Genomic DNA, 17,549 nt, shown 5'->3' with positions numbered 1-17,549 from the left:
TAATATATAATAACTTCAGTCCCACATTTCTAGTTTTGCCTTTAAAGCTAAGTCGGGAAAAAACCCTACTCTCTGTCCTAAATCAGCCCTGCAAATCCTTGAAGTCAGTGATTCCGACTGAATCAACTTCTTTTCCCTAGGATCAATTGTTCAATCAACTGATAGTCCTAAGATCGGCTTCTGTCCCTTTCTCCCGTCTTCCTCTGGTCTCCAAGCTTGTCACTGTCTCTCAATGAACTCCTAGACACACGCAGAAAAACAAATGGAAACGTACTACTTCTGGGCCACATGCCCAGGTAACAAGCATTTATTAAGCATTTACTAGTGTCCCAGAGCAGTGCGCTAGGAGCCCGGAGAGAATCACTGATTTGGAGCGGGAAAGGACCTTTGAGATATGTCATCCGATCCTCTCATTTTTACAGATAAAGAAACCGATGCCAGAGGTTGACATCGTCCCAAGTGTCAGGGCCGGGGTCAGAACTTGAGTCTTCCTTAAGTTTAAGGTCCCAGTCCTGGAGGGACAGACACACGGACGCAAAGACACACACACAGCCGGGGTCATAGCCCAAGGAGTCCAGACTACCTGTCAGACTCTGCCCCGGAGTAGGGGGACGCACCGGACTTACCTGGAATACACCTGGCCCGTCTCTCCAGAGCGACACCCACTCAGTCCGGCACCTCTGGCCAAGCCCTGCCCAGTCCGCCCCCGCGCTGCCATCCTCTCAGGCTCCGGCTGAGAGTGAGGGGAGGACAAAGCCTCAGAGCCCGAGAGGGAGGGGAGGAGGGAGAGAAGCCTGGGGAGGGGGAAGGAGGGAAGGGGCGGGGAACACGCTTTTGTTCCCTTCTGATGACCCGAAGCGGCTCGGGACTTGGCGTGCACGTGGCTGGTTGTCACTGTGATCAGCCAGACCATTGTATCCCGCAGTGCATGTGAGTGTGTAACTCTGAGTGACTGACGTCTTGTACCGCATCGTTGCCTTTGTCACTGGGACCCTGTGCGGAGAACTGCGCCCCTGTATGTGTGCCCGTGAATATGCATTTATTAAGCACCTACTGAGTTCTAGACTCTTTGTCAAGGAGCCTATTCTCAAGGGAGAAACAAACTATGGACAAACGTGACATTTACGAGATAAATTGAGGGTAGTGTCTGAGGAAAGAGCACTTCGATTAAGGAGGATGGAGAAAAGCCTCCGCCTCCCCCCCCCCAAAAAAATGATAGAATTTTAGGATTTTAACAGGGACTTGAACGAAGTCAGTAGGGAGATGAATATAGAGAGTATTATAGGCTTTGAGCACAACCAGTGAAAATGCACCGAGTAGAGAGATGGAGCGTCCTGTTGCAAGAAAAGCAAGGAGGGCAGTGTTATTCAATAACAGAATATGAGATGCTTCAGAAGACTGGAAAAGTAGGAGGACTGGTTAGCAAGAGCCTTGAATGCCAAGTATCGGGAGGTGATGAACAGACACTGGAGCTTATTGAATGTTGTGTATGAAAGGGTGGGGAGGTCAGACCTGCATTTTAGGAAGATCAACTTAACAGCTGAGTGGAGGATGGATGGGGGTGGGCAAAAACCCGTGAGGTGATGGGAGGCTGCACCAGGCTAGGGGCAGTGTCAGTAGAAAGGGTTGTAGGTACACAAGAGATTTTATGAAAGGTAAAATCAATGGAATTTGGCCACAGATTGGATAAAGGGGGGAGGGGTGAGAAGGAAAAAGACTGAGTTAAGGATACCTAGGATTTCCAGCTTTGATGACAGAGGATAGTGGTATCTTTGACCATAATAGGAAGTTAGGAAGAGAGAAGGATTTTGGGGAAAGAACAATGAGTTATTTTGGACACATTTTTAAGTCACTTATGGGGCATCCAATTCTAGACCTGAAATAGAGATGCAAGTCTTGGGGTTAGGACTGGACAAATAGACCTAATAATGATCATCACCATAGAGATGATAATCAATAGGTGGCACAGGGGTAGAATACTGGTGCTGGAATAAGGAAGATCTGAATTCAAATCTTGCCTCTACTATTTATTAGCTATGTGACTCTGGGCAACTTATTTAGCCTCTATTTCTTGCTCTACAAAAATATGGAAATTGGACCAAGCTGGAAATTATGATCCTAAGCTGTGTCTCTGAATCCGTGTGTATGTTTGCACATACTTGTCAAAGTGTTTGTAGCCGTATCTGTGCTTGTGTGTAGGCAGAGAACAAGACTGCTGATCTATCCAAGCCTTCTTCTGGAGCACAGCCATGAGGTACAAAACAGGAGGCCCCCCCAAACCACTCCCAATCTTAGAGCTTGTGTTGATCTCGAGAGAGAGTAGGGAAGGCTAGGAAAGAGAAATAGAAAAAGATCTTTTGAATGAAGAGAATGAAGAGCTCTGACATAAGGAAATGACACTATGGTATGAGAACAATGTAATTGGGAGGTTGTGACTTTTTTGAACTTCAGGCTCTTCCACTGTAAAATGAGGAGGTGATCTCTGAGGTCCCTGCCAGCTCTAAATCTTAAGGATTTCCTTTGGTTAAAAAAAATTAAGCTTTAGATGACATCTTAAGTAAGACACTCCTACATCAATAAACTAAATAACAGGAAAGTGAGCGAGGAGCTCAAAGTTACATAGGTAGTAAGTGGCAAGAACCATCCAAGTCTTTCAGTTCCAAATCCATCCTCTCATAATGATGTGATTGAAAAGTAAGGGAGGTGAGAGAAGGCAGGCAGAGGAGAGGAAGCCACTGGAAAATGGATAGAACTGCTCTGAAGTTTACAATTTAATCAATTTTAGATAATCTTGATGCTCGAATTTCAATTTACTCAACAATAAAGTGAGAGGATTAAACTTGGTCTTTTTGCTTTCTTTAGTCATATAAATTTCTTTTAATATGTGTTGCCCCTGGTTGGCTCCTGGGATATTGTGGGCATTGCTGAGCGTCACAATGACAGGGCAGGGATCCTTCCCTCTCTCCTAACCCCAATCACTAGTTCTCAGCCTCTGGGAGCTGATTGGCATGTGGGGACAGAGCCAAGGCTAGACCCAGATCCAATGCTAGTTAGCATCAGGCTCCAGGAGGTCTAAATCGCCTCTATTTTTGGAAATTTTCTCACTTAAAAGTTAGGAAGGAAACTAATTTGTCTTTTCTCAGTGCAAGTCAAGAACCACTGAGAACCCAAAATCTTTCACTTTCACCTTCTATCTGCAGGGAGCCTTAAGAGGGTATTTAAATCAACTTCCTGCCTGGACCTTCCATTCTGTTTGGACTTTAAATGATCTATGAAGAGCTCACCACTTCATGAGAGATGCATTTTATCATAAAAACTTCTGATTGAGTTGAAACTTACCTTATTCCTTTCAGCACTTTCTCTGCCCTGCCCTCACTCCCAATGAGTCCCCTTGCTTCCCCATTAGAATATAAGCCTTTTGAGGGCAGGGACTATCTCTCTCTGTTGCTATTTATAACCTTAGCATTTTAGCTCAATACCTGGTATATAGTTAGCACTTGCTAAATGCTTGTTGACATTTCTCTGCATCATGCATCCCATTCCCCAGTTATCTGCGGTCATAACCTATTCCCCTCCCCTACTGGCTCCAATTCTTCATAGAATCCGTCTTTTTAATAAAGAGGGTGCTCAAACTTTTTAAATAGGGCGCCAGTTCACTGTCCCTCAGACTGTTGGAGGGCTGGACTATAGTAAAAACAAAAACTTTGTTTTGTGGACCTTTAAATAGAGAAAGTTCATAGTCCTGGGTGAGGGGGATAATCGTCCTCAGCTGCTGCACCTGGCACCAGGCAGTAGTTTGAGAACCCCTGCTTTAGAAAGTTGAACACAGAGCTCAGGTGTGGTTTGTAAATATTTTTTTTAAACCAGGTTCAAAAACTAGTATGATCTCTCCCCATCCTGGTCCCACTTCCCCATACAATTCCTCAAACCCGGGAAACATGACTCATCTGGAAGGTAACAAAGGCATTTTGACTCAAGTTCTCAAGTTCTGGTTTTATTATTAACTCTGGCTTTTCTGACATTGACCAGCTAGCAGGGTGACATCAATTCCCTTCCCTTCCCCAAGTCTGTTTCCGTCTTTCAAAATGAATTGAATAGCCTGTGTCTAGGATCTTTCCAGCCATTTCCTACATGTGAATCTCTCTGAACCAGTCAGACCCCTGCACCCAGGTTTAGGATTTGCTCCTCCCATTTATTCCCACCCCCCAGTGAAGGCTTGGCACACATAAGCCCATTAATAACTGACAGTATATGGGTTGATTTGCCCTTTTAATAACTTTGTGGGGTTTATCCTCAAATCTATTTTTATTTTTTCTTCAATTGATAAGAATTTATTTTTTCTCCATCTCCACCCTCTCAAACAAAACGAAACCCCTTATAACAAATAAGCAGAGTCAAGCAAAACAAGTTCTTCTGTTGGTGGTCTTCAAAATCATCTCATTCTGCATCCTGGGTTCACTACCTCTTTGTCAAAAGGCTGGCAGCACACTTCATCATCAATCCACTGGAATGGCAGGTAAATTTTTGTTTCTCCCATGGTTTTCCCCTATTTGGACCTCTCCTTTGAGGCGCAGGAAAGGAGTGCTCCAACTTGGGAATGGTTTCAGATCCTAGTTCTGGCAATCAATCAATCTACATTTACTAAGTACCTACAATGAGCCAATTTCCTGCCATTTCCCTCTGGGTCTGTTTTCTGTAATATGAAGAAGCCCAACAGGATGATTTCTGGCACCAACTCCAAAATCTTAATTTTATTCACTATTTCTTCCATTGAACCCATGTGCTTCTTAAGTATTTTGTCATCTTTGCCCCACTAAACTGCAATCCTCTTGAGGTCAGGGGCTGATCTTTAACACCAGCACTTTTAAGTCTGTTGAATTAAATGAGCTGTGGTGTCAGGATAGGAGCTCCTAGCTGGGCAGGGCCCAGGGCCTCCATTTAGTTTATGTATGAAGAGGGAAAACTCCTCTTGGCTTCGGCTCCCTCAAGAGTACTTTCCGCAGGGCAGCGTACTTGCCAAATTAATAACCTGCCCAGGCGGGAGCCCTCATCCGAGGCTGGGACCATCTGCCATCTTTTAGACACATGGATACTCCTTATAACATGGAATCCCACCCGAGTAGAACTCCCGTGTCCCAGACCCAGACACCAGAGGTTCCTGGATGCCAATGGCTCAGTTTGATACTGGATACTCTGTCCTCCAACTCAGGAGGCCCTGAGATCTAGTCCTTGGTGAATGTGAGCCAAATCCCACATGAGATCTGTGTCTAGCTTAGGAACTGGGACAAGGATGAGCAGGTATGGACACCTGAAAATGTAATGGGCAACAGTTGGAATGGGCTTTCCACGTGCATGTCTTGTCTCTGCAGATAGATTGTAGGCTCCAGGCTCTCGGCCCGAGATGAGAAATCAGGAAAAGGTAACCCATAATTCTAGAGCATGTAAACATAGGCTAGTGGGACCAAAACCAGGGAAAATAAGGAAACATTCTTTTCATCTCTGCTCCTTTCAAACAAATGAGGTAATATTTGTAAAGCACTTAGTACTATGCCTGGCACATAGTAGGTGCTTAATAAATGTATGTTCCCCCCTTTCTTTTCCCATCCATCAGGAAGAATCCCTATAGGAAGAAAAAAGTCAACAGAGAGGGAGGGAGGGAAGTGGTAAATAAAAACTTCGGGTCCTCTCAATCCTGGAAATGTTTAAAGCCCCTTTAACTCTCCCTTTAATTCACTGACTTATTTTCTTCCCTTGAGATGTATTAGCAGAAAGGGTCCTGAAGTACTGAATTAGGAAGATAGACCAGGGTTCAAGGATCACCTTACATGAAATCTTTCCTGATCTCTACCCTCCCCCAACTGGTAAAACTTCCCCGTATTAATTTTGTATAAATTTTGCATAGACTCACAAATGTTGGCTCCATTCAGAACTTAAGCTTCTTGAGGGCAAGGACTGACTTTTTCACTTTTGTCTTTGTATTATTCCCAATGCCTCACACATAGTAGGTGCTTAACAAAAGCTTGACGATTGATGCACGATTTACTAAAAAATGAGAGCTAAGTATTATTGGGGCAGCAGTAAGCTAGCTGCACCTGGAGGCAGGAAAGCCTCCTCTCAAATCTGACCTCAGACACTTGCTAGCTATGTGGTGACCTCCCCATCCCAGCCAAGTCGCAATCTCTGCCTGCTTCAGTTTTCTCATCTATAAAATGGGATAACAGCACCAACCTCCCGGGGTTGTTGTGAAGATCAGATGTGATCCTATTGGTGAAATGCTTTTCAACCTTAAAGCACCACATAAATGCAGACTATTATTCATCCCCACCTGCTTCCCTCCTTCCTCCCTCCCACCCTTCGCACAACCCAAGTCTTTTCTTTTCTAGGCTAAATATTTCCAGTTCCAACTGACCTTGTCTGGAATGCTCTGTCCCTCCACCATCCTGCTTGCCCTCTGCGCCAGGCATGGGATGGCATGGGATGGCATGGGAACACGAGGAACAGAACATTTCTTGTTAAATAAGTGATTCTGCCGGGAGTGATAGCACTTGTGCTTTCATATTTACAGGTGATTGCAGCTGTAATCAGTGCTCATCAGAGGGAGGCCCACTAACCTGATAGGCCATATTTAAAAATTTTTTAAAAATGAATTTCATTCATGCGCACAGAAGGACAGACATCTCACACACATACAGTCCCCTCTGTGGTGTGGGAGGGTCCTGGGTGGCCCTGACCACCAGACCCCCTGGGACTGTGCTTCCCTTGTAGTGGCAAAGCTGACTGAGGAAACAGCTCTGCCTGGGACACGGGGAAAGAAGAATCAGCTCCCGTCTAGGGCTCCTTCTTAGTGTCCCCCATGTCAGGGCTGACAGGGAACACTCCAGTTTCCTGAATTTCCCACCCCCATCTTCATAGCAGCCGGGCCCAGGAACTGCCGTGGTCTCTGTTCCTCCAGGGAGGACTGGAACCAAGCGCCTCCCATTAGGAAGGATTCCCCTACATAGGGAGTACAGCCGCCCTCTATGACCTGGATCAGGGACAGCTTGGCTCTTGATTCTGCCCACCCAGAGCATACACAGGGATGAGGTGCTTGGCCAAAAAGTTCCCTAACAGGGTCGGTGGTAGTTGAGAACGTAGGTGAAGGCAGAGCTGAGGGGCTGGGGAGGCAGCTCGACAACCATCTCTGGGTCACACTGGCCTCCCCTCTGGGCGGGCCAGTCCAGGGACCTGCGTGGGGTAGCCGCAGCTGGTCTCTGCCTCGCACCCCAGCTTCCTACAGTTACCACCAGCTCTCTGAGGGCTTTCTACATATTTACAGGCCAGGCCATGGGGCCCAGGGGCCCTTCCCATGCTTGGCTGGAAGGGCAGGAGTAGACTGGAGACATGGGATCTGTCAGGGTTAGCGTCCTCCTCGGCCAGGACGTGTCTTGGGCTCCACGGGGGTGAGGACATCATTGGAAAAGCCATTCTCAGAACACATGGAGAGGTCATCCGTGTTCTCTACACCATTGCTGATTTCTGAGTCAGGAAGGAAAAGGGTAGTTAATATCTGTGCTCATGAAATGGAGGAGATAAGGAATAAGGGAGTTATTGGGGCCAGGGGAGAATGCCTGCCATATACCTCCAGTGGGCCTAGAGGAGTCAGGGACACCGACACTAACATCAGAGACCCCCATCCTCAGGGTGAAATCAGGGAAAGACCTCTGGCTCTTGCTAAACTGGGTGCCCCTCTGTCTGCTAAGCCTCCAGGACTTTGCTCAGGTTCTTCCCAATATCCTCATTCAATAATTTAAATGAGACAATCTATAAATAATGCTTCATAAACCTTAAAGCACTAAATGCTTGCTTCTTTTGCTATTAATTTATTATATGATGGAGAATAGTGAGGAACAAATCTAGAGAGACAGGTAGATGCTATCAACAGCCTTGAATGAATTAAATTTATCCTCTGAAGTCAGTTTGTCCTTTAGCTTATAGGCAAATGGGAGCCATTGAAGGCCTCTGAGAGAAAGAGTTCTATGATCACATTATGTGCATTAGGAAATGTAATGGAAAGAAGTTAGTGGGATCGAGTTTGAAACTTGGCATTGCTCCTTCTGAGCTGTGGTGATTTTGGCCAAGTGTTATAATTCTCTGGATCTCAGTATCCCCGTATGTAAAATAGGGAGGCAGTCAGATTGTATCTTAAAGGCTCCTTCCTGTTTTAAATTCTGTGTCTCTCCACAGTGCCTTGGGTCCTAATAAGAGAAAACTAGGGGAAGGAAACTGAAATTATTGTGACCTTGAAATCAAGGACAAATCAGTTATTTGATACCCTTATCCCCAGAGATTTTCAGAGAAGCATTTCAGGGGAAGGGGACAAGGAGTGTCTGGGGAAGGGAGAGAAGAGGAGGTCATCCAGGGAGAGAAAGAGACACTGGGGAAGGGTATATGTGTGTGTATGGTGGAGAGGGACCCCATTTCTTTAGGTCAGAGTTGTCAATCACACTGCCTGCTCCCTAATGAGGCTCGAACCAGATTAAAAATGTAATGTGATTGAGAAATATTGAACAGTAAATAAAAATGCAACAAATCATAATGTTAAAATATGTTTGTCAGAGTTAATTTGTACTCACAGGGATTCTTATATGTGTTTTAAACCTCATTTTTATTGGAGTTTGACCCTGCAGATTTAAAGGCTGGGGGAGAAGGGAAGGCTCCTTAGGAAAGAGACAAAGTGTCAGAGGGAAGCTGTTAGAGCCAGATCCAACAGGCCTCTGTCCACTGTCAAATTTTCAAAAAATAGGGGCTTGATTTATTATTCTATTATACCATAACTGATTATTCCATCGGTATCGATACTGGAGAGGTAGCATGGACATGACTTGGCAACTGACTGGATACAGGGAGTATTGTTGAGAGAAAGGAAGAGCTTAATAAAGAGTTGATGAAAATTCATTCATTCGCTCATCTCTCAAGTCAGCACCTACGTTTGGTGTGCAGCATACTGCTGGACAACACATAATAGGTGTTGAAAAAAGTGCTGGTTGGCTGAATGACTGACGTGGCCCTGGAGGAAATACAAAAATAATCTATCTACCATTATCCTGCATATTGTCTAAGACCCAATTCCAATGCCTCTTCCTCCAGAAAGCCTCCCTAATCTTCCCCAAAGTGATTTCTCTCCCCTTTTATTAATTTCTCTTTATTTATGTTAGCATTTTGTACTCTTCTTACCTTGTCACCATATTCTTATTTGTATTATAATGTTCTGTTCCCTGTCTTAGCTCACTTATAGACTGTAAACTCCTGAGGACACGGACTGAATTTTTACTATCTCTAGTATGCAGTAGACACTTAATAAGGGTTTGCTTTTGTAGCTTGTCTCTTCCAGTGTAGTACTCTGCACACAATAAGTGAGCAAATACTTCTTGTATGCACTGCATTAATAGGTTGGCGTAGGACAAGACTGGTCTTATCTCTTTGGGTGTCTCAGTTCTGATTCCCTCACTGATCAATACGTTTGGGGACTGAAAGCACTGGCAAAGGGACCAGGAAAGCTCAGGACCCTGGGATGACAATGAAGAGGACCCCCCCCCCAATCCCTGAGGTTGTGGTACTGAAATGGGGGATGCCCTCTGACCTGCTGTCAGTTCTGGACTGCGGCCTCCTAGCTCTCTCTGTCTGAAGACACTTTGAGTTACTCTGGAGTGTCACAAAACAAGATGAGGAACCCAAACACTTTTGAATGAAAACATTCTTGTCAATGTGATCCCAGAAGAAAGATGGGTTTGGAGGGTCAGGGCTCAGTCTGGGGACAGAATTAAGGAATGGAGGAGATGAAAATCATCATCCCATCAGTCAGTCACCTGGGCTTTTTTTTTTTTTTTTTTTTTTTAAACTCGTGGGGATGTGAGGCAGCAATGCCTTTGGTACTAATGAAGTAGTTTCATTAATCACCAGACAAAGGGGGAGAGAGGTTTAGGACCGTGGTTCTTATTGCCATCTAGTGGGGAAGAATGAGAGAGACCAGCCCGGGAGGCTTGCTGAGATGGTCTTTAGTGGGGCTTAGCATCCTTAAAGGCAAAATGACAGACGATAACGGGCTTCCTAGTTCTGACATTCTGTGTTCTAAGGCTTTTCAGAGCAAAAATGTCAGAGCTAAAAGGAAGAAGTCTTAGAACCCAGGAGGTCAGAGCCGGGAGGGGCCTTAGAACACAGGAGGTCAGAGCCGGGAGGGGCCTTAGAACACAGGAGGTCAGAGCCGGGAGAGACCTTAGAACACAGGAGGTCAGAGCCGGGAGGGGCCTTAGAACACAGGAGGTCAGAGCCGGGAGAGACCTTAGAACCCAGGAGGTCAGAGCCGGGAGGGTCCTTAGAACACAGGATGTCAGAACCGGGAGGGGCCTTAGAACCCAGGATGTCAGAGCTAGGAGGGCTCTTAAAATATAGGATGTTAGAACTGAAGAAATGAATCACTTAGCCTGTCTGAACCTCAGTTTTCTCATCTGTAAAATGATTCCTGTCCTATCTACCTTGCTAGGGCTGTTATACAGCTCAAATGATAACATTTTTGTAAAGTGCTCTACAAAACTTAGAAACATTATATAAATGTCAATGGTTGTTATTAAAGAAGAAAGAAAAATGGCACCATGGTGGGAGCTAATTTAAGACTGCCTGGCTTGCTTCCTGCCAAGAAAAAAAAATCAACCAAGAAATCAAAACAGGAGAGCAACAACATTGGGGAGGGAGAAATCTAAGCTTATTTTTATGCAATTAAAAACCTCATTCTGAAAAGGGGTTTTTAAGTTTCCACAGACTACCCTTTTCTTCACAAAAAAGGCTGAGAAGTAGAGTGTAGGCAATGAGGGTCCCACTCTTCTCAGCTCTAGTTAGGCAACATCTAGAATAATTCTGTTGTGGGAATTAGGAAGGATACCGACAAACTGTGAATAGTTAAATAATAAAACTGAGCATCATCTAGACAAGTGATTTGTTTAGCAGTGCAAGTAGTTGCAAAGCAAACTGGACTCAGGGCTCTCAGTCCAAGAACTAAGACTGTTGAATGACTTTGAGACTTCATTCCACAAAATGGTGAATAAAAGTGAAATGGAATCACTAAAGCTATTTCAATATTACAAAACTAAAGAGTGTCCAGAGAAGCCGGGGAGAGGACTTGAAACACAGGGATACCTTTAAGGAACCTAGAATGTGTAGTGAGGAGGTGGGAAGGCTAAAAGCAGACACGAGAGCAGTCTCCAACATCTGCAGGGTTGTCATGTCAAAGAAAAGTTACATCTGTTTTGCTTGGGCTTTAAGTAAGGAAATATTTCCTAACAGAGAGCTCTCCTAGAAACCCCATTCCTCACAGTTAGTTACAGGGAAGCTGCATGGATGATTTGGGGATTATAAGAGATGGGATTCATAATTCACCCAAGGGTTGAATTAGATGCATTTTGTGGTCCCTTTCCAATCTGAGGTAATATAACTGTGAACATAGAACACAAAATATTCAAGCTAAAAGAGAACATGAAACAGAATGTCACAGCTCAAAGGAAGTTTAGAACACAGAATAAGGAGGCTTAGAAACAGCAGGAACCTAACAAGGCAAATATCCCATCTCTCTCATTTTACAGATGGGGAAAACTGAGCTCTAGAAAGGAAAGTGACCATCCAGGGATGTTCCTACAATCAGCTTGTGGCTCAGTCAGGTCTGAAACTGAGGCTTCCTGAAAGTCAGCTCACTCCCCTTTATTATCAGAAGCTGTAAAATTTAAGTCCTTAGGGCTGTAAATGTTGATTGCATTTACTTGCACTGGCAATGTCTATCTGGATATCTCATATAATCTGTTCCTAGGGCTATGTGTCTCAAAAACGTGTAAGACTGGTTTTGAGAACCGTGTGAATAGTGCAAACCTATCTCAGTTGATAGAGGCACAACTCAGGATATGTGCCCTACTGTTGGCCATAAAAAGGACAGAATACTCAGAAAGATGGGCACATATATGTATACTCTCCTACATGTACAGTGGATTATTTAGGGCACATCTGCCTATGTTGTAGGGCTAAGAAGGTGCTGAAGAGAGAGACATTCTTTAGGGTAGGCGGTTAACGGAGGGTCTGTGATCTTTAAAAAAAATCTGGTAACTATTTCAATGTAGTTTCTTTTGCAATATTATAGATTTTATTTTTTTTTATCCATTTAAAAACATGATTCTGAGAAAAGATCCGTAGGTTTCACAAGATGACCAAACGGATCTATTACACAAAAACAGATAAGCACCCCAATTTAAGGGATGCTCTCTCTAAGACAGATGGGACAGGGTACATGCTCCCTACTTCTACCTCTTCCACCTCCAAATCTTTCCCAAATCCCTCCCATCCCAGGTTCACAATACAAATTATGTGCTCACCTGAAAAGATCAACTTCTCTTTCATGATCTTGACATCACGGCTGGTCCTACGTACAGCTGCACTGAGCATGATCTGTTCTGGGTTGTAGGTCCGGATGCTACCCAATCGCCACCTATGGATGGGAAGAAGGCCGGGGGTCAGGCTCTACTATCTGGAGTGCCCTGGGCCTGATCCCTGAGCCAGCTGGCCCTGTTAGGGGCAGATTCAGAAAGCCTGAGCACAGGGCTGAGTATCTGGGCTTCAGGTCTTACTCTTTCCTTCTTTTCCAAGAAAGAGACCCCGAGCTACATTGGTCCCTTTGGAATAAAGTATTCCAGAAAGCAGGGGGAACTAAGAGACACTGACCATGTTTTGTTGGTTAGAAAGTTTCTTAGAACACAGAGTGCAGAGAAAGGAGGGCTGGGAGAAGTCTTCATCTGATCCAGAGAAAGAACTTGAGACTTAGAAAGGGCCTTGACCAAGGTCATGGAGTAACAGTCCAGTCTAGAACCTTGGGCATACCTCTCATCCCCCGAGGACACATGTTTTATAAATGTCTTTCTCAGGGTTACATTAACAGGGATCATACAGGGGAACTAATCTCAGCAGATTTTTGTTGCAGGGGTCCATTAAAAGCATGCTCTAACAGAGGCACTAGTTACTGGTGCAGTGTGTGCCCATGCATTTACTGTATGATCTATGATCACACAGGCCTGGTAGAACAGAGATTCCTATTACAGTGGTTTGCTATGTAATAGGGGCCTAATAAAGAAATGCTAGCTAGTAAAAAGTGACTGTTACATATCACTACTACAGTGGCCTGTTACAATAGGTATAAGAAGAACTTGTTAGAACAGAGATCACTATCATAGTGGTTTGATTTATAATAAGGGCCTAAAAGAAATGCTGGATATCAAGAAAAGTTTCTTGTATATCTGAAAACTATACTATGAAAGGGGCTTGCTATACCAGTAAAAATGACTATATATAATATAATATAGAAGGGCCTAGTAGTAATAGACTTGTTAAAACAGAAATCACTATTATAGCTGTTATATAATAAGAACTGCTATCTATTAAAAAGAGCCTGTTAAATATTTGAAAGATATAGTATAAGAGGGGCCTGCTAGATCATTTTACTATGATAGGAGTCTAATATAAAGGGTCTGCTTACAGAGCTACAGTATTGATAATGCACTACCATATAAGCCACTATTACAAAGACATCTGCTAGGACAGGAGTGCTACTGTATAAGAGGCCTATTGCCTTATTTTAACACAAGTATTTTATTAAAGGGGATCTATTACAACAATGGTTATTGCAGGGCAGAAGGCACTGTCAATAACAGATCTATCAATTATAGCTAAGATCTATTGTAACAATTATCAACCAGAAACAGGGACCTTTTGAAAACGTGACCTGATCTATGAGGTTTCTGATATAATGGAGATTTTCTATCCAGCAGTGTGTACTTGGCACCAGGGGTCTGCTCTAACAGAGGTATGCTATTAGAAGAGTCTAGGTCTGTATGGCAGGGAATTGGCTATAATGGGAGTGTGCTAAAACACCCCTGCTTTAACAGGATCTATAATACAAGGGGTCTGCTATAAGAAAGATCCACTATCACAAAAGCCACTATCAGAGGGAGTCTGCTATATCCTATAGGGTTATTACTCAAGTAGGTTTGCTAGATCCAAATTTATGTGTAAAAGAAGCATTTTAGTTTGATAAGGGGTTCACTACAACAGGGATCTACAGCTTGGGGCTGAGTTGGGTTATTGTAATGAGGAATCTACTGTAACGGATCAACAATAATAGGAGCAGGTTTAATGGATAGGAAAAAAGAAACCAAGAGAAAGAAGGTAGGAAAGTTTTGGGGAGAAGGAGGGTTTTGGGGAAAAGGAGGAGGGTTTTTATTATTGATCTCTACTAGCACAATAGGCAAAGGAATAAAGGGGACTGGGAGACAATGCTCTCCTTCCTCTCTTTTTCCTACTGTCCTAATGCAATGTGACTGTTCTTAAAGGGAAATCACAGCCTGTAGCATTAAATCAACTGTGCTGAAGGTGTTCCTCTGATAATTAAGAGAAACAAACTAAGCAAGGACTGAGGGGGTGGAGGAATAGCTTTAAGGGGAGTCTAGGGAGGGAGGGTATCAAAAGGGGACAGACATGAGTAAGAGAGGAAGAAGGGAAAGGAGGCAAATGAGCAGTGATGCCTTTCGTACCATCCTTTGCTGGGGGTGGAGAGAGGGACAACTGTCAGAGAAACAGAGAAAATGCTAGGGTTCTTCTCCTAGTTAATGGCTTACTGGGAGTAGGGATAAATTCCTCTCCCCTGCCAAAAAAAAAATCAATAGGATAATTTTATAAATCAATAATCCACAAAATGGATAGAAGGTTAATTCTTTCTAAAAAGTAGGTAAAAATTTACAGAAGTATTGCTAAGAACATCTCAGGGGGTTCCACCTCAAGTGAACACATGAAATCTGCACTGACCCCCAAAACAAATTAGAGAAATGATACTGAACAAAAGCAATTCTTTTTATCAACTAGAATTTTCTTTATATGTCAACTTTTCCAACATGCCCTTAAAAGGTTATATCAATACAAATTTGAAGTACCCAGGGAAAGATCCACTAGCATAAAGAGAATCCCACCAGTACAGCCACAGCCAGGGAGCCAGGCCTTCCTTCCTATCCTCTGAAGGCAGAGGAATAAAGGTGGGGCTTGGACAACATTGTAAAAGGTGGAGGTTAGATGTCAGGAAAGGTTGCTGGGCAGTGAATGAGGAGGAAGGGGAAAAAGGAAGGCGGGAGGACCTTTAAGCAGTGGCTTAAGCAGCTGGACTCCTGGAATACCAGAAGTGGAAAGTCTCTGTGAAATCACCCAATGCAAACCCTTCATTTGGAAGATGGGCAAACTAAGGCTCAGGGAGAAAAATGACTTGCCCATGGTCACATAGCAAATTAGTGGTGAGCTGAAGTCAGAACCCAAAGTATCCCTAAAGGAGGTAAGGCTAAGGAGGATTGGGGGTGAGGGTGGGAAAAGAGTTTAGCAAACTGTTCATTTCATAATCATGACAGCGAAGGAGGGAGAATTATAGGGACAGTATGGACAGAGGAAAAGAGAGAGGGAGAAACCCACGATCATTGAGAGATAGAGAACCAGAAAGAGTGGCAAGCAGGAACTAATGTACATGAGGGATGGGAGAAAAGAGAGAAATGGAGGAAATGAGAGAAGGAAAAAAAGAGAGAGGTAAAGGGGAAGGAGGAAAGAGAGAAGGTGGAAAGGAAAGGAAAGGAAAGGAAAGGAAAGGAAAGGAAAGGAAAGGAAAGGAAAGGAAAGGAAAGGAAAGGAAAGGAAAGGAAAGGAAAGGAAAGGAAAGGAAAGGAGAGAGAGAGAGAGAGAGAGAGAGAGAAGAGCCAGAGAGAGCAAGACAGACAGAGAGACACAGAGACAAAGACAGAGAAAGAATGAGAGAAGGAAGGAAGAAGAGAGAGACTGAGCCATGTGACCAGGATATTTCCAGAATTTCCAGAATTGCTAGGACTAAGCTAAGTGCAATTCCAACCATGGCCACTATAGAAAGTCTGATCTGGTTATAAGGCCGGTCATTAGCATCTCTGCTTTTACCCCTTCCTATACAGCACAGCCCCATCCCTTGGATGACTGGGTCATGGAGCTCACTGCTCCCTCCCCTTTGGCCCAGGAAAGGGCCCACAGCACTGGTTCTGAATTTGAGATGTGTGAACTTTAAAAAACATTTTCTTTTTGGCTAACTATTTTAATTGGCTTCCTTTGCAATTCTATGTATTTTATCCTATGCCCTTAAAAACATGATTCTGAGAAGGGGTCCACAGGTCTACAGGGGTCTGAGAAATCAAAGTGCCCAAATTGCCCCATGCTTATTGGCTGAAGGAAGCCTTGAAAGAGGATGGGATGGGGAGACTGAGTCATAGTTCTCCTCTTTTGAGGACCCAAAATAGTGCCTTTCCTATTTCATCCTCTTTCTGGTTCAGCCCCTGTCTTATTCTCACCTTAGCCCCCAGCCCTACTGAGCCAGTTCTATTATTCAAGAGTGATATGAGGCAGAAGGGATGAGGAAAGAGCTTCTTGAGAAGGTGGAGAGGGGAGGGAGCAGAGCAATAGTCTAAACTCCCAGAACTGGAAGGTAAGTCTTTATTATCATTAATTATTATTATTATTATTTTCAAAACACATGCATAAATAGTTTTCAACATTCACCCTTGAAAAACCTTGTGTTTCAATTTTTTTCTCCCTCTTCACCCTGAACCCTTCCCCTAGACAGCAAGTAATTCAACATAGGTTACACACATGCAATTCTGGAAGGACAATCTTAAAACACCATTTAGTCCAACCTCCTGATTTTATATTTAGGGAAAATGAGGTCTCCAAGAAGAGAAGTGTATGTCCAAGGTAAGGGACTGACTGAACTGCTTTGCCAGATCAGAGTTTCTAGGGATCTTTCTAACCACACCCAGATAGAAGGAGGAGGAAAACAGAAAACAGAACAGAATATAAGTGAGAAAGCAGAGGGGAAGGGCAATGGAAGGAAAGGGTAAGGGAGAAGACAAGAGAAGGAGGGATAGAGAAGGGAAACAAAAGGCAAAGTGGGAAAAGGGATGAGGAAGGAAAAGAGATAAAGGATGAGGGCTGGGAAGATTAGCAGAGCAGTGGGGAGCGGAAGGTGAAATGGGGGAGAAAAGAAAGGCATCAGCAGAATTACCTGATTAAGTGATAGCTGAGAGAGGCCCGAGTGCAGCAGAAGAGAAAACAGGAGGGACAGGCACAATGGTCAGAGAAGTCAGGGGCCTCCAAGGGGCTTCTCCCACTCCACCCCCCAGGGCTCTGCTCTCTCCCTGGCCAGCCTCCATCTCCCCAGTGCCTCCTGAGCTTCAGACCCAGTGTGGAGGGGGCAAGGGTGGGAATGAGGCAGCATCTCCCCCTGACATCTTCTGGGACAAGGATGGGACAGCATGAAAAGAACCCGAGAAAGAGAGGACCAGGAGAGTGGGGGGCCTGCAACTGGCTTACTGGGGTCCAGGTCCTGTAACTTTCCCATTTGATAAAAATATTAATTAATCCCTCATGGGTGTTATTGAGGCACATAGAATAACAGATGGGGAAAGAGTATCTATAATCCTCTGGTCAAAGGG

At 44.2% G+C, this 17,549-nt stretch overlaps 1 protein-coding gene across 3 annotated transcripts in view; it reads right to left on the bottom strand.

Moving 5' to 3' along the window:
- Positions 1 to 3,973: 3,973 nt before the first annotated feature.
- The window catches only part of GDPD5 (glycerophosphodiester phosphodiesterase domain containing 5), a 174,172-nt gene continuing 160,596 nt past the window's right edge, over positions 3,974 to 17,549 (bottom strand). For 2 of the 3 annotated variants that reach the window (XM_031961376.1, XM_031961377.1), the window contains exons 16-18: positions 17,120 to 17,134; positions 12,390 to 12,502; positions 3,974 to 7,515 (exon numbers count right to left, since the gene is read on the bottom strand). In XM_031961376.1, coding sequence (XP_031817236.1) covers positions 7,397 to 7,515; positions 12,390 to 12,502; positions 17,120 to 17,134 — 247 coding nt within the window. In that variant the 3' untranslated portion in view covers positions 3,974 to 7,396. The remainder of the gene's footprint in view (positions 7,516 to 12,389; positions 12,503 to 17,119; positions 17,135 to 17,549) is intronic. The other variant, XM_031961378.1, reaches the window with a different exon arrangement.

Source organism: Sarcophilus harrisii, chromosome 3 (genome assembly GCF_902635505.1).
Source record: "Sarcophilus harrisii chromosome 3, mSarHar1.11, whole genome shotgun sequence".
NCBI lineage: Eukaryota > Metazoa > Chordata > Mammalia > Dasyuromorphia > Dasyuridae > Sarcophilus > Sarcophilus harrisii.
The sequence above is the reverse complement of the archived record's forward strand: the minus strand, read 5'-3'. Positions and strand labels throughout refer to the sequence as shown.